Source organism: Fusarium fujikuroi, chromosome FFUJ_chr08, assembly GCF_900079805.1.
Source record: "Fusarium fujikuroi IMI 58289 draft genome, chromosome FFUJ_chr08".
Classification (NCBI taxonomy): domain Eukaryota; kingdom Fungi; phylum Ascomycota; class Sordariomycetes; order Hypocreales; family Nectriaceae; genus Fusarium; species Fusarium fujikuroi.
In genome coordinates this window covers 2,533,278-2,554,536 of record NC_036629.1, presented here as the reverse complement: position 1 = coordinate 2,554,536, position 21,259 = coordinate 2,533,278, and the positions used below count along the sequence as shown (strand labels likewise).

The following is a 21,259-nucleotide window of genomic DNA, read 5'->3' as shown; positions in this document are numbered from 1 at the left end:
TTGCCATGAAATTATATTCCTATTTCCTAGACCAATATCTTTACGCTTGCTCTAGTTGGCTCACCTCCACCTCCCGCTTCATCTCAGCCTTCTCATCCCTCGCCAAGATAGCCTCATTATCAGGCGCCAGCTTGTTTCCATAGCGACCAATCTTGTACCAAGGTAGAGAGAACAGCTCATCAGTGCTCTCAAGTGATCGTCCGGCCATCTCAGGAACAAATGCCCAAACCCAGATGAGACCGAGGATACAGACGGCAGCACAGAAGAAGAAGAATCCACCGCTGGTCATGTGAAGCAGCATAAGCGGAACAGCCTTGGTGTTGCCGTACTGATTCGCAAAGTGAAGACACATGGTGATGGAACTACCCAGTGCACGAAGGCGAAGCGGCCAGATCTCAGCGTTGACTAGATACTGGAACGAGTTCCAGCCCATGGTCCAGCCGACACCTGAGATGTACAGCATGGCAATTGCGCCAACACCAGCATGTTTCTGGGTGCTTGTCAAGGTTCCATCTTCGAGGGTCTTGGTACCAACGATGGTAAGGAAGATGGCGATGTACAAAATTGAAATGGTCTGAAGGGTAATTCCAGCATAGAGCGATCGACGTCGGCCGATGAAATCGACGAGGAAGAGAGCACATGCGTAGGCAGATACCAACTTGACAACACCGAGAATGCAAGTAGCGAAGAGCTTCTCGGACTGGCCAGTCTTTCCAAGGACACCAAAGAACTCCGCGGCGTAGATGGTGATGGCACTAGCGCCAGACCATTGACCCAAGAGCTGAGCCATGAAGCCAAGCATGAGGCGGTAGCGGTTGGCGGGGATTGTAAGAAGTTCTCGGATCTTGCCCCATCGGGAGACACCGAGGATGGCCTCTTGCTCTCGCTCAAGTTGCTCACGAATGCCGTACAACTCGGCTTGGACGAAAGGATGATCTTCGGGAAGCTGCCGAAGCTTGCAGAGAGCCTTGGTACTCTCTTCATTGCGACCCTTCATGGTGAGCCAGCGAGGGGTTTCGGGGACGGTGAAGGATAGGATCAGGAGTAGTCTACCAAAGGTCAGTAGTTGAACATAAGAGTGAGGTAAGTTTACATACCCAGAGAAGCCAATGTGGCATGTTTGAGGTGCAACCCATTGGTATCGAGATGAGTCGGGCATGTTGATGGAAGCGCCCCAGTTGCTGAAGTAGGCAACCATAACACCGAGGTAGACAGAACCAGCAAAGATGTTCGTGAGCATACCACGTACAGCTCGCGGTGCAGTCTCTGCAAGGTATGTTGGACCAACAACTACAGTCATACCAATACCTAGGCCAGCAATGAAGCGTCCAGCCAGAACCTGTCCCACGCTTCCATGGCTGGTAACAACGATGATGAAGCCTACAAGCCAAAGCATACAAAGGAATTGAAGTGATCTAACACGACCGATCTTATCGCAGAGGAAGAATGCAAGGAGTGAACCAGCGATGGAACCGATCTGAACCATGCTGGTGATGTTGGACTCGACTTGGGCTTGATGTTCTTCGGATCCGTGATCGAGGCCGAATTCGTCTTTGAAGCTCTTGAGCGTCACCATGCCTCCGACGAGACCTTCGTCGAGACCACGACTAGCACCTAGAACACCTTTCGAAGAAGTTAGCGATTGTCAAATCAGTGACTGGGGCAGGCTGACGAACCGAAGACAAAGGTACTCCAGTATAAGCGCCAGTTCATAACCTCACTAGGCGTATCCGCCATAGCGGCTCTGTTTCCAAGCGTGAACTTCATCTTTGCAGAATTTCTCAGCGATATCCTACTCGACACAAAGGTACAGAACATCAAAACTTGTTCAAGGAGAAATAGGCATTGTATTTATGGTTAGAGAATATTGGGGATCGTCTCTACGACCAGCGGGGAAATACGGAGGCTGCTCCACGGTCTAGGCGTACTCTCCGCACCCTCCAGACGGATATCTCGTGCCGATTGCGGGGAATTCGCCACTTTATTTCTCCTCATTCCAACGGCATCACCGCGGAGATACCTGTTTTAGTTCGCCTAAGCACGAGGTTGTCCAATTGTAGCCAGATAGTGACTGCTAGTGCTTCCCCGCATCTCACTGTGAGACGCGGAGATATCCATGATGGCTTGGAGAAGCAAACTCGGGACTTGCCATTGCATTGTTTTATAGAGAAAGAGGCTGTAAAAGGTGATAATATGTTTCAAATATAGACCATCTCGTATTGAGCGTTTTCATTGTACAAGTTATTATAGCTCCTGTTAAATGCCTCTACCCCAAATCATGGTGACTTTTCGCACTTCTTCGCGGGGGCAGCCAAAGATCAACGCGGATATCCGGCACATGGAAAGTGGAAAGTGGAGTACAAACCGCCCGCAAACCCAAAGGTTCCCTGCTGGAAGAGCGAAATTGAAGGGACAGACCGATAATTGTAGCCAATGGATTGTGTTTAATTACTGACTAGTCACCTCTCAACGTTACATCTACTCGTGCGAGAAGACTCCGAGTTCACCCTGGAGATGCCGTGATGTGGGAAAGCATTCTGCCGCTACGTGTAAGCAAGGGTTGGGGATGAGTGAAGGTCGAGCTATGCTTCTATTTAAGCTTCCTTGGAGATGAATGTCTGTTTAGTCGTTGTAGCGCTGAAGTTGAGGTGTATGATGAGTGGCATCCTCTATCCATTTGGAGTTCTGCTTGAACGTCATAAACGAACTTGCAATGTAGCAATAGATAAGACCAGTTCACAAAGAATAATAAAACTTCGGCTTATCCCGTCGCTAATAACAAATACTGTAAAGCAACTCGGGCGGATTTCATGAGTGCAGGGTAAGCAACAAACAGTATTTGCCATAAACCCATCACACTCGCGCCATCATGATCTGGGCTTTTGGTCTGCTGAAAGAATATCGAGATATTATTTTCTCAATTACATTGGAAGTATTTCACGATTTGCTTTGTTTTAGTTCATAACAAGGTCATTGCGGCTTTACCGATCTTTGGTAAGTCATTGTTTGGAACCGCTTTCATTCTGACGTTAAACTGATAACTCTGCCCATCATGTCAGATGCGTTCTTAACACAAAGTCCATTATGAAAGGGCATCCAAAAAACCCATAACAGCCAGTTTTCCTCCTAATCTGAACCAACCGAAGAAGCATTTTCCTTTCAGTTCACAATGGCTGACAAACACAACCAAGACTTTCAATTGCCCCACCCAAAAATGATGTCAGTGCCCTGAAACTGGATCCCAGCCTCCCAACAGCCAATCATTGGCAAGCTTTCTCGATTAGGCAATTCAAAAGATCAAGGCATGACGATGATCGATATTGTCTCATAACGTCCCCCACCTAAAGACCGGCCACCCCTATAGACTGGCTACCTCAGCTAAAATACTAAAAACCTAATATTATAATTAATTAATAAATTATTATAATACTATATTTTTTATATTAAATAAAACTTTAATTAGTAAATATTTATATAGAAATTAATATAAAAATCCTTAAGTTTTAATTTCTTAATTTTATTTACTATTCTTTTTAATTATAAAGTTTTTTATATCTATTTATAAGCTTTTTTTATTATTAGAATCTTTATAAATTCTATATTTAAGTTATAGATAACTTTTTTATATTATTTTAGTTAATTTTCTTTATTTTCTTACTATAGAATACTTATTTCTCTATTCTATTACTTAATATTAAAGTTATAACAATCTAATTAACTGCCAATCTTCCTAAAAAGCAGCCTAATAGTTAGATCTTATATTATAAAAGCTAGGACTTGGCCTAAAGCTTATTAAAGCTATATAGATAAATAGGGAGTCTTTAGGAGACTTAAATCCTGCTCTTTTGCCGGTAAATTTATTATAATAGCAGGAGAAGGTATCTTTATAACTATTAGGTTTATTAAGACCTTTATTAGGTTTATAGGCTACAGTCTAGTAGCTTTAAAGCCAGTAATTGCATTAGACTTTATAATAGCTTCTTTCTAAGCCTTATTATAAGTATATAGAAATATAATCTTATTAATATAACTATTATTAAAGATAGAAGTAAGATTTAAAAGAAAATAATAATATACCCTCTTTAAAAGACTAAAAACTATAATATTTAGTGGCTAAAGGATATAAAAAGTATAAGTAGGAAGAAATAATAGATATATATTATTATTATAATATTTCTAGAGGAAATCTTCTATAATATAACTTTTATAGCTATTAAGAATAAGAAGTTAAGGTTTATTCTTCTTTTTAGGCTATATTAATAAAATAAAGACTTTTCTTAACTAAATTAATGCTAATTTATTACTTATCTAGCCCTTATTACTATATATAAATTTTTAGTTTTTTAGAAAGTTTAAATTCTTAGGGAAATGTTATTATTAGACTGTTTTTCCCTTAAAAATAACTGTAGGTCTTAGGACCTTTCTGGTTATTAAGATATACTTAAGAATTATAATCTAGATATAAGAACTAGGCTAATAAATAAATACTGACTTTTTTAACTAATAATTAAGAAATAGACTATTTATTTCTATTCCTTTTATTATTCTAATTTTATTAATATTATATCTATTTCCCTACTTAATTAGGCATATTGCCGGCATTATAAGGAATATAAAGAATGCCTTTATTAGTTTAGAAGAAGCTCTATAATATTAGTTAAAGTTAATTTTCTTACCTTTTAATATCTTAATATTAGGATTTTATTCTAAAAAGCCCTATAATTAGTTCTTTTTAATGCCTTTTAAGAAGCTATTATAAACGGTAATCTTACTAGTAAACTCTCTAACTTATTAATACAATATAGGGTATCCTAAATTAGCTTAAATAATAATCTAGTCTTAAAGACTCTTTTTTTAAGTATTAAAGAGCTTTTAGTAAGGTTTTTAGGCTTTTTTTAGTATTATATTTCTTTTAATTTAATCTTAAAGTATAGAATAGTTAATGCTATAAGCTTTAGTTACTTTATTTACTGATATACTATCTGTAACTATTTAAAGTATAGTACTTATATCTTTTTTAGTAAAAGAAGGCATTTTAAATTAATTAGTATTAATTTAAAATTAATTAGAATTAAATTAATAGAGTTATAACTGTTTAAAGTATATATAAATTGGGTGGCTGGGTTAAGAATGAGGTGGCCAGTCTGTGGGGGTGGCCGGTCTTTGGGTGGGGGACGTTAAGGCAGAGCCTAAAACAGCAAACCGTGTTGTCTGCCGTTGTCACTTATCTCAAAATGGACTATCAAGACCTCACCCTGGTTTGATCTGCGGCAAGGCAGCGTCACACAGGGTCTTTGGCCTCTGAAGAGACACAGTATAAAGGCTGGCTTCTGAACCTGAGAAGCTTAATGATCTGGAGAGATTCTTGGCATCATTGGTAAACATGTCTTCTGATAACTCTACTTCTACAAAAGAAAAAGCGCCTGAAAAGGGGCTCTTACGTTACTGGAAACCATCCACAACGAATCAGCCTCCTCCTGATGGTGGGCTAACAGCATGGCTCCAAGTCCTTGGCTCTTTTTTAATAAACCTCAACAACTTCGGTTTAGCAAACAGCTTCGGCGTGTTCCAAACATACTACGAAACGACTCTCCTTCGACAGCATTCTTCGTCTGCGATATCATGGATCGGTACCCTTCAAGTCTCCCTGATCCTCATCATCGGTGTCATCTCCGGTCCGCTCTTTGATCAAGGATACTTCTATCCCATCCTCGTCGTCTCGAGTCTCATGCTCACCTTTGCACTGATGATGCTGAGCTTATCGACGCAATACTATCAAGTCATGTTGACGTGGGGTGTCCTTGGAGGCATATGTACTGGGCTGTTGTACATCCCTAGCGTTGCTATGATCCCTCTTTACTTCACGACGCGTCGCGGTCTGGCTCTTGGCTGTGCGACGGCGGGAGGTTCCTTTGGCGGTATTATTTACCCCATTGTAGTCCGCCGTTTGCTGGACTCTGGAGGCTTTGGCTGGGCTTGCAGGGCAATTGGTTTCATTACCCTCTTCACGCTGACAATCGCAGTCATTCTCATCAAGCCCAGCACACAAGCAGTCAAGAAGCCAACACGAAAACTCTTCGACAAGTCCATTATCAAGGACAAGGCCTTCATTTTCTTCACATTGACATCCTTCTTTATATGGCTGGGTTTCCTCGTGCCATATATTCTCACCCCCTCTTTTGGCCTATTGGGTCTTGACCATCCCGTCTCGGAGGATCTTTCATATTACATGCTGTCCGTTCTCAACGCCGCCCAAGCTCTAGGTCGAATCTTACCCGCAGCCATAGTAGACAAGAAGATCTTGGGAGCGGAGTCTATTCTCATGTTCAACGTCGTGGTGTCTGGCATCCTTGCTCTGTGCTGGATTGCTGTCCATAACCTGGGCGGCTTCACTGTCTTCCTTATCCTATATGGCTTCTTCTCGGGTGCAGTCACGACTTTGCCTGCGTTCATCATCCCATACTTGTGCCCCTCACTGGCTGTCATCGGTACTCGAATGGGCATCGTCTACGGTGCGGCTGGGTTTGGAGCATTGATTGGGCCTCCGATTGCGCTGGCAGCTGATGAGGCTCACGGAGGTCAGCATAACCGTGCATTTCTGGGTGCGCAGATCTGGAATGGTGTGACCATTCTTTTCGCGTCATGTCTTTGCGCGTACCCTCTCTGGGAAGCTAGAAAGCGACGGCACATGAAGGAGATGGCTGATGCTAAGGCAAAGCAGGGTAGTAACAGTGCTTAGATTTGCTAAAAAGGGAATGGAAGGGGATGTTTTCTTCAATCTTTGGATGTTTGAGCGCTGTCAGTCTTAAATTCACGAACTTCTACCAGACCACGACCCAATGAACAAGTCGGCTTATGATTCCCAATCTGCCCGTGCACCGACTGCCCAAGGCAAGTAATTGGAGTGCAGGTAATCTCTTCTTATACCAGTACTGTAGTTAGTCATCTGAACTCTGGTGTAGCAAGTTTGTGGCATAGAGAATAGGCTCAAAGTCGAAAGCGATGAGATTGCTGAACAGAAGCGCTTCGGTGAAAGCATAGAGACAGTGTTGCAGCCTGTACTTCTTTCGAGGACTAAAGAAATAATAACAATGAATATTTCCTCATCATGAGATTCGTGCTTCTTTGGCATGTCTGCTCTGAATAGTCTTGCTTTAGCCATCGAAATATCCTTTTGCACCGGCCTGCACAGGTGCATTGCGTCATATGGCAAAAATTCAGTCAGCAGTTTCATTAAGAATTTGTAAGGCATATCAGAAAATCAGGCTGTGCAGTTCAACAACGTGATTGCTTATTGAGACGCCAAGGCAGACAACAGGGCAGCTTAACCCCTCATCTCATTTCTGCTGTTGGAATAATAGCTTTGGTATTTTATTGCTGACATCCATTATTTGACGTCAAGTTTGTTGATACGGCTGGTCGCCATGGACCCGCTGTCTATCATCGCCAGTATTGCAGGCATTGTAACGACAGGTACATCACTCTCAAAAGCGATATACCACTTTATCTCCTCGACTCGTGGTGCCTCGCGTGAGATGGTCGACATAGCGCGCAATATCTCGGATCTATCTTGCATTCTTTCCGAACTTCGTCGTGTACTTCAAGAAAGCGCCGATCTGTGCAGTCGTAAGCTTCTTCGTCGGATAAAGTCGGCAACTCGTCGTATTTCCGCGATACATGATGACATCTATGCGCTCATGGACAGCATTAGGGGCTTTCAAACCTTTAGATGGAGCCTGAAGCGGTCAGAAGTGCAGTATAAGCTAACTCTGATTGAGAGCCATAAAACTGCAATCCAGTTGATGCTCAACATTTTAATTCTTGCGGCGACAACAAGAAAGGAAGCACAGTTAGTAGTCTCTCAAGTCTTATTATGATACTATGATGGCCAATATTCTTTTACAGATCTCAAGTCACCCAGACAACGTCGACCAGTGAAGACAAGCCCAGTGAATCAGCGTCAGAGCTCCCTCTCCTTCGCCAGCAGTCAGAGACTCTCGCCTACGCAGCCTCTCATTGTCTGGTTGATCTCTCAGAAAACCAGGATCTCGAGACTAGCCGATCATCAAGCCAGCCAAAGACCGATTCAGGCAGTGATAATGACGACGCCTCGGGACAGGTTCAGACCCGTGGTCATGGGTCATCCGACGGGACAGGCCGATGGCTTTTTGAACTTATATTCGAAAGCTACCCCAAGAACGGTCATGACTCAGACACTAATGAACAGGACGGCGGAGAAGCAGATGAAGGTACAGCTTCTGATAGAACGGACCTCGTAGTGCGAACGCCAGCGGAATTGCAAATAGCCATTTACGAACCAGGAGCAGGTCAAATTCTCATCGACAGACTTCTAGCAGACTGGACATGTCTTTATAACGACGAGGTTACTGGAAACTTTGTATACAAGCCTGAAACAGAAAATGTGAGACCTAGTAGTCCCGCTTCCGCACAAAAAGATGCAGTCATCCGTTTTAAAGACGCCGTGGGCCGAAAGTTCACGTTTCCATACCATCTTGTTAAGAAATGGGAGGCATGTTGTATCTTCCTATCTGGACAACGTCTTGATACTGACTGCCGCAGGGCATGGAGGAGATGATCAGACAAGCGTTCGTGCAAGTCGAAGTGTTTTACCCACGCGTCCTTGCAGGCCATTATTTTCTTAAGGGCCCTGACGGTAACGTAATATCTCCACAAACGTGGGAAAGCACTGTTGAACCAGGAATGGAAATTATCATGGTCGTGCCGATGCCGCCTACCTTTTACCCTGGAAAGCCGAAACCGAATCTTGGAAGTAAGAAGGTTAAGGTTCATGCGAGAAGGGGAGAGAAGCTTGAATCAAAGAATAAAGAGCCTTCGTCTTTGGTATCTTTCTTAATGGGTCAAGGGGAGTACAAATCTCATCATCGATAGCCGACGTTCATGATACGTCAAGGATCTTGGAAATGTTTACGAGATCAGCGAGTTGGGAGATCCATGTAGATTTCTTGTAAATACCAGAAATATTTTAGCACCAGCTTAATCAGCTACACCCTTGAGTACGTGGTGCTCATTTGAGGTGATTCGAACTAACAAAGTCCTACATATCAACTCCATTCAAAGTGATTCTCAACAGCATAGTCGATTTGATCTCTTTTGCTCGCGTCAGTAGCTCTTGAGCGTCCCAGTTCGCCCAGACGAACTTGCTCCTCAAGAATTCAGCTTCCTCTGACGCAAGCCATACTATAAAGTGAGCTGGCAGCTCCACTGATCTTGTTAGTTTCGGAAGTAATAACGGTAGAAGAATATGTGAGCAGACCTGTATCGAAGCCAACACTGAGGTCGGGATTGATTCCTGTCGCAATGATGCCAGGTTGGATGCTAACGACATGGATTTTTGGGTTTTCGAACGCGAAGTAGTCAACCATCTTCAAAGCGGCTGCCTTGGCCGCGGCGTAACCGAACACACCAGGTACCTCTGCCATTGGGGCCCAGTGACCTATGCCAGAGCCGACGTAAATGACCTTTGCACCTGGGGATGCGAGGGGGGGGAATGCCTGAAGAGAGTTAAAAACACCAATGACATTGATCTCAAGACCTTGACGGAGCTGAGCTTCATCATAGCCGTAGACTGGACCAGCCTTTGGTAACATGCCAGCGTTGGCGATGAATATGTCGATCTTGCCAAGTTTATCAACGATGTTCTTGAGCGCGGTGCTTATGGACTCAAGCTTGGTGACATCGCCAGTTTCGAACAGAACCTGGGTCGAGGGGTTGGCAGCTTGAATAGCCTTTAATGAAGTTTCGAGACATTCAACCCTTCGGCCGACAATGGCGATAGATTTGGCGCCAGCTTGGGCAAAGGCGATGCCAGTAGCTTGACCAATTCCAGTGCCTCCACCAGTGATGACAACGTTCTTGCCAGCAGCTGAGAGCTCCGGTCTTGTTGGTGAGATGAACGGGTATGGCTCAGCATGCCAGGACTTGGTAAATGATGCAAATCCTGGTAGTGGGAGAGGTGCCATTGTGTTGGGGGGAAATGGAAGAAAATGGAAAGTAGTGAATAGGCTGCTGTCGGGGAATATTCGTTCCTGAGTGCGACAATTATATAGGCACCGCAACCCCGTATCGGGTGGATACTAATAAAGCAGAACAGTTTTATCTCTATTTCATTCATAAGCATGATGTCTGTTATTCTTCCGCGGAACATCTCTTCAACGTTATATCTATGATATGATTCAGCTGGCTGTTCCGCGGAGGATGGGGTACGGCATCATGGCAACATGTATTTAAAAGACACCACATTTTGTTGCACAGATGAGGCACGTAGGGCCAAGCATCATCAATATTAGCGTTTTCTGAATGGTAAATCTCTTTCTATCTTCACTCGGATATCATTTAGATTCTCAGCTACATGTTGCTTCTAGCCAATCCACATTCTGTACAGCATTCCGAAATGACATCTCGCGGGAGTTCTTCAGCAGCTCATCCCACGAATGACGTAAACGCTTCAGTTGTGGAAGCGGTGCTTGCAGGATTATATCATCCAGAAAGCTAAACGCGGGGTCGATCAACTGATCATCCGTCCCAGCCTTTGTATGCCAAGGGTTGAAGAGGCTATTGGCTGTTAGGCATACCGCCGCAGAGATGTAAGTACACGCAGTCATCCTAAAAGCTCAAGATTAGCTGAACTGCCACTATATTGAAAGAAGGGGCTTACCAGATAAATGCAGGATCTTTGCGATTAATAGCTATGAACAGTTCGATGTATTCGCGAGACTCATGAACAAGCTTATGCCAACCCACTGGCAACCGTGGAGCTGTAACTGCCTCTTGCTCGACTGCTTTTCTTCCAAAATCTTGAAGACTTGGTATCCATTGTGCTTCCATGGCATGAGCCTTGCAGACGACACTTCGACAAGTCAAATGGCTTGAGTACAGAACACCAAAGGCCCTCTGTAGGTTTGCATTCCCGCTTTGAGTAATGGCACTGGGAGAAAACTCGGAAGGGATTCGAGCAAGCCAATCATCTAGCATCTGGTGTATTCGGGTCACGTTGTCAAAACGGACGTAGGCGTCGGATGCAGTGGGGGACTTAGATAGCATTGCTTCATAAACTTCGCCTTGTATATGCGCAAGCTGCACACGTGACAGAAAGAAGTTGAAGCTAGACGAATTATCAGCCGTGTATAGCATACCAGCTCCGTCAGTAGGTGTAGCTGATGGCCAATCAATACTGACGTCATTTTGGCTCTGGATAGGAGGTAGTTTTGTGCGCATCGATATGTCTCGATCGAGGATGTAAGCGATCCAGAGAACTCGATCTCGCTCCAAAGTCTCGGAAGCACTCAGATGATCAGAATTTGATCTCGAATGCAGTTGCAGTCCGTGAGCAAGACGCAAAGCAATGGGTATCAGAGCCGAAGCTGGTTTTAAGTCTGATGTCGCTTGTAACAACACGACCATCCCGACAATTGTTTGGACGTCTAGAAGGCTTGAATCGCCCAACATGATATCATTAAGAACTGATTGAGCCTTGTTCATAAAGTGCAGGGTACTGTAGTTGGGTGGCTTCTCCTCGTCTGGTATATGGCGATATGCTAGGGAGAGAACCACGTTGATGGCCGCCCAAGTCGATGTATCTCGCTGATGGGGCCGCTCATACCATGAATTGACTCGAGATAGAAGTCTCTGTGGATGAAAGAGGGGGAGGATAGTGTTGAAAGTTGCAAGGAATTTGTTGACTCCGGATAAGGCCTCGTGTTGAGGAGGTAACTCAAGACCCAAATCAAGAGAAGCCCTTCCAGAGTAGCTGACGTCATATTCACCCAACTGGGGCTGAAGACTTTGAAGAGGATTTTGAAGACTGCTTTTCTGTGTTAATCTTTCTTCAAGCTCCTTTATTCTTTGCTGTGCTTCATCAAGACTTGTCTCAAGCGATTGCACCTGAGACTGTAAAGCCGCCGCGGTCCTATTGGGTTGTTTTCTGATCGCAGCTTTACGACTCGTAGCTTGAAAAGTACAGTCGGATTTATACAGAACGCAATGAGAACATCGAGGTTTCTGACCGTCGCACCGAATGCGCTTGCGGTAGCAGACGTCGCAAGCCTGTCAGATGCTGTCAGCATTTTCTTACCTCGGCCAGGAAGACAAGGCGGCAAACCTTTCTGGTCATCTGTGCTGGCGGCATGTTTAACGCTATGGTCAAGAATGAGGGAGGAAAAATGAGAGATTGGGAGAGTTGATGCTGACATTGGCTTATCTTGTCTTCCGCGGAAGCAGTGCTGACAAATTGATCTCTATTCTGATTGGATGCACTTTGAGGCTAACTTGCGACGGATGACGAATGATAATGTCTATTTCAGCTCTATCTATCACAACTCCTTTCCTCAACACAACTCCATCTAAAAACAACTCTATCCTAATTAAATACACTACAATACATGCACCAACTACCCGATACACATAGAGAAACTGTCCAAACACCAACTTCTCTAGATCGCTCGTCCCTTAACCCAGACATCACCTCGCTGGTTAAATAGTCCACCCATCAAGAGTGTCGACATCGGTGTAAGCAGCGAGGTTGATGTAGTGAACTTGGCGTGTTCCACCACGACCAAACTGCTCAGCCGTGCTGTTCAGCAAGAAAGCCGATGTAGAAGAGTTCAAGTTGAGCAGTCCAGGAAATTGCTTGTTGAACTTATTGAAAATAGCCTGAGGCGTAAAGTGATCAAGACCGTTAGCCTCAATCTCCTTCTGCCAATAGCGAAGATACGAGCGCGTATGATCGACATCAATTGAGCAGCCAAACTTCTTGTTAGACAGGCTGTGGCCGGGAATGACGACATCTGGCTTGAGATAGTCGATCAAATCGAGGGTTGACAGCCAAGACTCGGTGAGGGCCTTGGTTAAAGAATCGGCGAGCCAGAGATGCATGTCATGACCGTACACGGAGTCACCGGCAATCAATGTCTTGGTGGAGGGGATCCAAAAGAGTGTTTCGTCGACGGTGTCGCCTGTAAGAGGGTTCAAGAAGTGGATTGGCGTGGCTTCGTCGCCGGGCAGGGTAAAGAAGGAGAAGTCGTAAGGCGTAGGAAGATGAACCTTGTTGACGATGGACTTTTCACCCAGTACTCCCTTCATCAGCTTGACCTGTTCAATGTTAGTAATCGCAATCATCATGGGATCGTCCTTCGTACCTTGTGAGCCGCCTCCTTCTTGATCTCAGCCGCGGCCTTGGAATTGGCATAGTACTTGGCCTCCGGAAATCGGGACAATAGTGCACCACCGCTCAGGTAGTGATCAGGATGAAAATGGGTGGTGAATGCAGCGACAAGTGGCTTGTCGGTCGTGTTGCGAACCCAATCGGCCAGGGCTTCTGCTCCTTCGATTGCCATGGGCAGGTCGATGAGTACAGCGGCTTGAGAGCCAATGATCAATGAGGAGACCATGTCGAAAGAAGAGCCATGGTTGATAAAGGTTTCAACACGGAGACCGGGGTGGCTGATTGCTCTGGCACTGATCAGTCCAACGGACTGGAGTGCCAGGACGATGGATGTAAGACGCATGATTGGGGAAGATATTGAGAATGTTTGAAGTTGACTTGTAGGTCTTGCTGTGATTGCTTGATTGATTGCTATCTAGATGTTTCTTTTGATTGTGGCATGGTAGTTCTATATATACAAATTCGTGATGCCTCTCAATTTACTGAGCTTGGACATGTCGTCAATGCCACTCAGAAGCAAAGTGGGAGGCATCGTGAGGTAGTGGGTCCATTTCTAATCCTTAACTCCACATCTCCCCACTGCGGCATTCGACTGGAACACCGAGATCAATCTACCGATTCATGGGGCATCAAGTACCGTATTTCTCTGCCTAATGAATTCACGTTCTCATAGGAAATATAATTCGTAGTGTTAACATGGTGTCAAAGCACATTGCATCAATCCAAGCAGTGTTAACTACTGTTCACATCCACACAATGGCCCTGTACCTTGTATACCAATTCGACACCATGGAGCTATCAGAGCGTTCTTGAAGACAGTACAATCGTAGTCCATGCTCCCGCCTTGAACGCTCTCGTGCATCTCCCTACTGATTTGCTTCAATGAGCAGGATGGTGGGATAGCTGGGTATGAGTCGCCGGAATGAGAAAAGCTGGAAATACAGAACCCATAGAGCCTAGGCAAGAATTAATTAAAGGCTCCAATGACGAGCGACGGCAACCGTTCCCGAAGATGTCTTTGTCGAGACCGTTGGAAGCCCGTAAATTAAACTTTGTTGGACTGTCCTGGCGTTAGCATCTGTCAGGGCGGCCGCCAACGAACACGACCCTGGACACAGCGAAAGAAGTTGCCGGTTTGTCACTACCGAGCGGGATAGCTTCATCGGATATCCGACGCTTTCAGAATGAGTGGAGCAACCTGATGCCTAGACTTTATTCGTGAATGATCTTGTGTATCTACGCAACGAAAAATCCCATTTGGCAAAAGAAATGTCCGCCCTCGCCCAAATCCTTGTAACAACATCTACCAGTTCCTCGGTTGGTATGGCTAAAAAGAAGTTAGCTCACCGACCCATATCGAAACTTCGGAAGACTTACCAGGCGCTTGGGAGGGGCATCGATCCAAGCTGACATTTGGTATTGCTGATTATCTGCAGGCGTCCAGGATAAGTCGTATTTGACCGGCTGCATATACTGCGTAAAGCTCATGGGGTACCCTGGATTGTATGGAGATGCTTCGTGAATCTCATCTATGTCCTCTTTCGAAAGTCTGATCTTCAGGGCATCAGGCATAGCCTTGATATGCTCAACCGTATTGACTCCTACGATGGGGAACACGTATGTGGATTGGTGGAATAGATATGCCAGCGCCTCTTTGAGTCAGCTCTCCGCTCGACATAAGCCCAACCTCATCAACTTACGATAGCCTGTAATGTAGTCCCCTTCCGGTCGGCGATTCTTTCCAGGGCCTCGCTGGTCTTTATCGCGACCTCCGATATCTGAGACTTGGGTGCATCTGGATCAGCTTCTCTTTCTTTTCTTTGCTGGGCCGTGAGTAGCGACCCAGTGCCCAGTGATCCCCAGGACACAATCGCCATGTCCTGGTCCTCGCACATTGGGATCACATCGCCTTCCATGTCGCGAAAGGCCGCATTCCAATTGCCCTGATAGACGGAGAAGGGAGTCAAGCCATGCTGTTTCGCGTCTGTCTAGATTAGCACCATTATTAATCGGCAGGGTCGCCAGACTTACAGGCATTGGCTTTGACAACAATCCAAGATGGAGTGTTGCTAATCCCAAGGTAAAGAACCTTTCCCTGCATAACGAGAACATGAAGACCTCTCATTACCTCCTCTACCGGCGTCGCATAGTCCCACCAGTGAACATACAAAATGTCGATGTAGTCTGTCCTCAACTTCTTCAAACTGTCGCGCACCGAGACATGCATGCTCTTTACAGAGTTACCGGTGAAGTTTGACTGTAAAGGCTCAGGGTTATCGCCGAACGCACGATAACCTGCAGTATACTTTGTCGCAATCACCATTTGATCTCTGACGTCGCGTTCCTGCATCCACTGTCCGATGAGTGTCTCTGACATCTGGTTGTTGTAGTTACTCGCGGTGTCAATGAAATTGCCACCTATATCATAGAAAGCATCGAGGAGTTTGAAGGGCTCTTCATTCTGGCCGGTATAGAATTTCCACTCGTGGCCAATGCTTATGCCACCGAGACAGATCGGTGAAACCTTGACTCCAGCAGTGGGGGAGAGGATGCGATGGAAGCCAAGAGCGGTCTTGGGCTTGGGTGCAGTTGGGAAACCCATGATCGTCAAAATCGAGCGAATGGATGGGGTACAAGACTGCGAAGTGATTGAGATAATAGTTGGAAAGGATCTTGCAAGAATATTGTTTAAAAAGGCCAAAGGAAAGCATTGAACGATTATATTCTAGTCGCATCACATACTGCATGCCATCTACACTAATGCACCTTGCTTACACGCTACAACCACTGTAACATTTGGCGCTAATGCAAGTTGCTGACACAAAACTGGGGATTCTACTGAGGGGGATTCTACTGAGTTACAGCACTTGCTTCCTCAACCAAGGCCTTAATTTGCAATGATGGCGATTTCTAGCGACATGTCCAAAAACGAGACGTCTTGTGAGTAGCCATGGTGTCTAATGACAATGAGAAGACACGTATGTTTATGTCTATGGGCAAAGTAAGAGTAGTATTTGCAAAAATTGAGGGTTTTGTTTGCCTTGAGCATCTAATCCTAGAGAAGTGAAATGAAGAAGCCAAGAGTGCGTTGGCATCGTTGCAGTCTTTAAACGAGGTTCTCTTGGAAGAACTCGTTGAGCTTAGAGAAAGGAATAACCTCAGTGCGATCATAAAGATCAGTATGACTAGCTCCCCGAACCCAGTAAAGCTCCTTAGGCTCACCGGCCGCACGATAAGCGTTTTCGCTAAATTCCCTTGAGTGCGACTGGTCGCCAGAGATGATGAGAAGTGGACGAGGGGAGATGATTTCAATGTCATTGAAAGGGTAGAAGTTGAGGAAGTTGACGTTGGTGATGAGTGAAGGGTGAGTAGTCTGATTGCGCTGCCATCCCTCGGGAGTAAACTCGCCGCGAACGGTGCGGTAGAAGTCAAAGAACTCACGGGCGACATCATCCGACTGGCTTGTGAGTTCGTTTGGAGTGCCGACGGCATATCCAGTCGGTGCTCCGTCGACTTCAGCCCATCGACGTTGTGACGCATTGGCGATGATTGCTCTGCGCTGCTCTACCGACGTAGCTCCTCTCAGACCCTGTCGATTCACGGTGCCCATGTCATACATGGAAACAGTAGCGATAGCCTGGATCCGAGCGTCAATCTTGGCCGCATTGATGACAAATCCTCCGCTGCCACAAATTCCAAGCGCACCGATGCGATCGCGATCAACAAAGTTGTAAGTACCCAGATGATCGACCGCAGCGCTGTAGGCCTCGGTGTAGAAATCGGGCGATACGAGATTCTGGGGACCATCGCTTCTGCCCCAGAAGGGGAGATCGAGGGTCAGGGTGATGAAGCCCTCCTCTGCCAGCTTGGTAGCGTATAGGTTGGCGGACTGTTCTTTGACTGCGCCCATGGGATGGCCGACGACAATGGCGGGGGAGCTGGCATTGAGGCTTGCGTTCCTGGCCGTGAAGAGATTGCCGACAATGGTAGTGTTGTAAATAGTGTTGAAGTGGATGGGCTGGATGGCGACGTCTTCGCTACGGTAGAAGTTGTCAGCGCCGTAGGAGAGGTTCTGCGCGGAGGCTGGCATCGCAGCTGCGAAGGCCATGATGCCTTGGCCAGCGTAGTTGAGGATGGACTTCATGGTAGACTTTTGCAGTGCAGTCACTGGAGGAGAAGTTCGATGGTGGATATCTCCATTCCACACGGGAAATAATGGTTATATATTCCTCATCTCCTAAATCTCGATGTTCTCACGTTGAACATTCGTCATGACAGTGGATGAAGCATACCAGGCCGCGTACTTCATCATCGTAAACCTGGAGGCTTAGTTATGCCAAGCCGTTCCAACTGATATGTTTTGCCGAGTGTTTGTCCGATGTATTCTCAAAACCACCGAGAGTAAAGCAAACTTGTGCAGGCGGAGAGAAGAATTGTGTCTGTGTAACCCCCGGGAGTGGGTCCTTAAATGTCAGCAACTTGCATTAGCGCCGGACCTTAAGCGGGATGGAAGCTTCCAAGGCACGTCATTACACGGGCTGCCATTCAACCTTAATCAAAGAGTCTAAACAAACGCCCGAGGGTTATGCAGTGATAATCTGCAGACTGCTGAGCCTTCATGATCAAACTCCGCCCCCCGTGAACAGACCATTGCTCTGCTGCGGCGTGTTCACCAACGGATAATACTCCAGCCCACTCTCCTGGCTCGGCACAGACGGCGGTACAGCATCATCTACCTGCCCGACACCAGAGCATCTCTCACACGGGGCAGTCTCCCGATTCGTCTTACCAAGATAAAATTCAGCTGAAATCTTGTAAAGCTGCCATCAGCCTGAAGCAGCACAAGGTCAGCTACAATGGATAGTAACGATAAGATTCCCCGCTGGTTTCAACCGCGGGACCTGACAGATGTACGTTGCAGCGAAGACAGACGGTGTAATGCCCAAGCTACCCGTCGTTTCCTTTAATGTGCTGTAGCTGTCGTTCGCGGGACCTGATCTCAGATTCGCCATGCGGGCTGTTGAGAAGTTTTCCGTGTATCGCGTCAGCAACTTAGTATCGCTGAGAATGTTGGGTTTGGGGGCTGCTTTCTGGCCAAGATCAACGAGTATTGTGGAATAAGCCGCTTTTGCCAGGGAGTCTGCTTTTGTCCATATGTTCGGATACGTGTCGCTCTTATCGAGGGCTTTTGCGGTTAAGGGAAGCGGTGAGCCTGGACAACAGGCGACTTCATCGATTTTGCTACCGTAGAAAAGATAGTCGATGCTGAAGAAGCCGGGGTTTTCAATATCAGTCTGCGTGTCATTTATCATGAAAGAAACTGTCCCTTTGTTGAGTTCTATTTTGTCGTCGTCGTCCCTGATAGCCTCCCGTTGATCCTGGTGAAAACGATCCCCCCGATGACAGCGACTGGCGTAAACCACCTGAAGGGAAAGGGTTTGGTTATGGGGTAACTGAAATATGACTTACGCTCCATGGTCGGTGGTGATTAGACCAGAGGGCCGCGATCGAAGATGAGGCATTATTTTTATGTACTGAAGACCGAAATCAGGCTGTGAATAAGTCCTTGACTCCAAGATAACGGCTTTTTCAACTATGTCCTACAACCAATCAGCTGTTCGTTTCTCATGCAGCTTACTGCCATTTCAGTCCCGATTAAGGGCCTTACATATTTCTTTCTATGAATATCTTTTAGCTAGTGGCTCAAGAGCTATCAGGCATGGATTTGACCCTGTCTTCTACCTAGTCAGTAAGATATAAATACCTCAAAGTCGTAAGACTAAATTGTAACTGGACTAATCTGAGTTCAAGAGCCTCTATTAGCGTAGCAAGTCTTCTATCTTTCATCTTAAACGGAACCATTTCTCAATAGCACTTTCGTCATCCAAAGCCTCTCCACTCATCAGCCCATTAACAAAAGACTCCCCCAGGAACAAATAATCTTCATCACCAACACCGTCCAACGGTCGCACAACAAAAGGCGTGCATCCACCATAAAGAGCACAAACACGGTCTCCAGGCTTCATCGATATAGGCCCCGTGCCAACTTACCCTGTTTCAGTTATGAAAAAACCTCCGATCTACTGGTATTGTATCTCTGAAGCTATTATGGATGTTGCTTTGACCCATGGGTGGTGGGATCTCCAGGCTCTTTACCAGCTCCATAGACGAGTCAATCTCATCTTGGTTGCCGTAGACTTCTGCGAGTATATATCTCAGTTGCGGTATCTTTTCCTCGTCGTAGAAAATCTCCTGTCTTTCGAGTATTGGTGGGCACGACTGAAGCACCTGCTGTAGTATGCCTGAGGATACTTTTTATCTCCTCTTTCTTATCTTTAATGACAAGGCGTTGTATTAGAGCAGATGATAGGTACTCCTTGAAATCGACCAGGTAACGAATTGGATCCACGCAAGCTTTTAACGCGCATATGAGTAGTGTTATCAAATCAACGCCGTTACTTGCAAGAATCAAGTCTTTATGCTGGGTCATTATCTCAAACGCTTGTAGGATTCAGGGAATAGGTCCCCAACCTAATGAATCCATAACAATTTACCTTGAGAAGCGTGGGTCTATTTTCGAAATTATTGCCTTGATTTCCTTCCAGTCATCTGCACTTGGCATAAATAACCTTATCGCCATAGTGACAGTACCGGCACGTATTCCTCGCAAGGTCAATATTCCTTGATCTGTATCTTTGTCCATTTTGGCTTTGGAGTCTTTCGAAGAGTTGTGTGTTCCATCTTGGAAGATTACCGACTGTTTATAAAGCTGATGATACCACGGAACCGATAACGGCCCTGTTTTCGTATCGAGATCCTGAACCGGCTTTCGGCTCTGTTAGTACCCGTGGGCGATTTGTTGTGAGAGGTTGAAAGGAATCCTGAAGGAGGGGTGCGTAGCGTATGGGGTCTTGGCAGGCGTTGCACAAGGCATTATTACTCAACATTTCACTCATTTAATTGAACCAAAGTAATACTTGGCATCATTGGCTCTATTCTTTTTCCACTTCCTATTGAGTCCCCCACTGGAGCTGATAGATCGAGCTCGACACCTTGTACTCGCGCAACGCATTGATAGCGCCTTCACCAGTCTCAGCGACACCAAGAAGTCCCTTGTTTCCCGGCTTCACAAATCCTTCCTCGGCTGCCTTGTCCAGCCAATCGATAATTCCGTTCCAATAGCCATCGATGTTGAGAAGGACAATACCCCGACTGTGAATGCCAAGCTGAATCCACGTCGTCGTCTCGAATATCTCTTCCATGGTTCCGAAGCCGCCGCTAAGACCAATAAAACCACTGCCAGGACCTCCTGCAAAGACTTCTTCAGCCATAAGCTTCTTTCGCGTGTGCATGTCCTTTACGAGGGTAGTTCGGCCAAACACTGCTTCGTCAGGAATATTCTGGGCCTGGCGCGAACCAGCTCGTTCGTGTTTGACGAGGGCCTCGGGAATAATGCCATGAACAGATTGAGGCCCATTGATCGAGACTAAAGTCTTGGCGATCTCTCCCATGAGGCCAACAGTTCCGCCACCGTACACTGCAAAGTATCAGTCACAATTGCTCAACGAAGCCATTCCGGTAAATGGCTGTCCCTAATGTTACTCACCAAGGTCGGTATTATTCGCAGCCATCGCACGAGCGAGCGCCCTGGCAGCTTCCATATGAGCCGGACTGGCACCAGTGCCTGCTCCACAGTACACACAAATCTTGGTGCGAGCCACAGGAGACATGGCGTCTTCAGCCAGTACTAATGACGGTGATGGTATAGGGTAGTCAAGGCGTTTACTGAATATTTGGGACGTCGCAGAATGGCGATGAGGATGGAAAAGAAGAAAGATTATAATATAAAGCTATCCCATAAAAAGTTTTCAGTCAGAAACAGGAGAGTGAGGGTATTTATGAAGTAATTTGTTTAGTTGTCATCCCGCCGGATCTGAAAGAATGCCAATCATGAGTGGGTACTATCTCGTAGCTCGGCCGAGTTTTGCACAAGAGGCGTTTTATGACCATGCTTAGGCTATAACAGGAAAACAAGACAGTTTCAATCATTCAGGGCGT

At 45.9% G+C, this 21,259-nt stretch overlaps 10 protein-coding genes; 2 read left to right on the top strand and 8 right to left on the bottom strand.

Annotated features, from left to right (window-relative positions):
* Window positions 1–40: 40 nt before the first annotated feature.
* FFUJ_12650 (related to quinate transport protein) lies at window positions 41–1,767 on the bottom strand (the record flags this gene model as incomplete). XM_023582281.1 has 3 exons in its annotated part: window positions 41–1,049; window positions 1,098–1,623; window positions 1,677–1,767. The coding sequence occupies 3 exons, from the start codon at window positions 1,765–1,767 to the stop codon at window positions 41–43; spliced, it is 1,626 nt and encodes a 541-aa protein (XP_023434836.1).
* Window positions 1,768–5,383: 3,616 nt separating this feature from the next.
* FFUJ_12649 (related to monocarboxylate transporter) lies at window positions 5,384–6,739 on the top strand (the record flags this gene model as incomplete). Its single annotated transcript, XM_023582280.1, has 1 exon — window positions 5,384–6,739. The coding sequence occupies one exon, from the start codon at window positions 5,384–5,386 to the stop codon at window positions 6,737–6,739; it is 1,356 nt and encodes a 451-aa protein (XP_023434835.1).
* Window positions 6,740–7,424: 685 nt separating this feature from the next.
* FFUJ_12648 (uncharacterized protein) lies at window positions 7,425–8,596 on the top strand (the record flags this gene model as incomplete). XM_023582279.1 has 2 exons in its annotated part: window positions 7,425–7,849; window positions 7,906–8,596. 2 exons carry the CDS (start codon window positions 7,425–7,427, stop codon window positions 8,594–8,596), a joined length of 1,116 nt encoding a protein of 371 aa, XP_023434834.1.
* Window positions 8,597–9,076: 480 nt separating this feature from the next.
* FFUJ_12647 (reductase) lies at window positions 9,077–10,001 on the bottom strand (the record flags this gene model as incomplete). XM_023582278.1 has 2 exons in its annotated part: window positions 9,077–9,243; window positions 9,296–10,001. The coding sequence occupies 2 exons, from the start codon at window positions 9,999–10,001 to the stop codon at window positions 9,077–9,079; spliced, it is 873 nt and encodes a 290-aa protein (XP_023434833.1).
* Window positions 10,002–10,382: 381 nt separating this feature from the next.
* Window positions 10,383–12,166, bottom strand: FFUJ_12646 (related to transcriptional activator Mut3p; the record flags this gene model as incomplete). XM_023582277.1 has 3 exons in its annotated part: window positions 10,383–10,644; window positions 10,697–12,084; window positions 12,140–12,166. 3 exons carry the CDS (start codon window positions 12,164–12,166, stop codon window positions 10,383–10,385), a joined length of 1,677 nt encoding a protein of 558 aa, XP_023434832.1.
* Window positions 12,167–12,510: 344 nt separating this feature from the next.
* FFUJ_12645 (uncharacterized protein) lies at window positions 12,511–13,544 on the bottom strand (the record flags this gene model as incomplete). XM_023582276.1 has 2 exons in its annotated part: window positions 12,511–13,128; window positions 13,176–13,544. The coding sequence occupies 2 exons, from the start codon at window positions 13,542–13,544 to the stop codon at window positions 12,511–12,513; spliced, it is 987 nt and encodes a 328-aa protein (XP_023434831.1).
* Window positions 13,545–14,504: 960 nt separating this feature from the next.
* FFUJ_12644 (probable norsolorinic acid reductase) lies at window positions 14,505–15,803 on the bottom strand (the record flags this gene model as incomplete). XM_023582275.1 has 4 exons in its annotated part: window positions 14,505–14,528; window positions 14,579–14,851; window positions 14,902–15,185; window positions 15,233–15,803. 4 exons carry the CDS (start codon window positions 15,801–15,803, stop codon window positions 14,505–14,507), a joined length of 1,152 nt encoding a protein of 383 aa, XP_023434830.1.
* Window positions 15,804–16,307: 504 nt separating this feature from the next.
* Window positions 16,308–17,345, bottom strand: FFUJ_12643 (probable hydrolases of the alpha/beta superfamily; the record flags this gene model as incomplete). The annotated part of the gene is made up of 1 exon (XM_023582274.1): window positions 16,308–17,345. The coding sequence occupies one exon, from the start codon at window positions 17,343–17,345 to the stop codon at window positions 16,308–16,310; it is 1,038 nt and encodes a 345-aa protein (XP_023434829.1).
* A 656-nt stretch (window positions 17,346–18,001) lies between these two features.
* On the bottom strand, window positions 18,002–18,513 carry FFUJ_12642 (uncharacterized protein; the record flags this gene model as incomplete). XM_023582273.1 has 2 exons in its annotated part: window positions 18,002–18,032; window positions 18,116–18,513. The coding sequence occupies 2 exons, from the start codon at window positions 18,511–18,513 to the stop codon at window positions 18,002–18,004; spliced, it is 429 nt and encodes a 142-aa protein (XP_023434828.1).
* Window positions 18,514–20,211: 1,698 nt separating this feature from the next.
* On the bottom strand, window positions 20,212–20,931 carry FFUJ_12641 (related to Rossmann fold nucleotide-binding protein; the record flags this gene model as incomplete). XM_023582271.1 has 2 exons in its annotated part: window positions 20,212–20,738; window positions 20,808–20,931. The coding sequence occupies 2 exons, from the start codon at window positions 20,929–20,931 to the stop codon at window positions 20,212–20,214; spliced, it is 651 nt and encodes a 216-aa protein (XP_023434827.1).
* Between the last annotated feature and the right edge of the window lie 328 nt (window positions 20,932–21,259).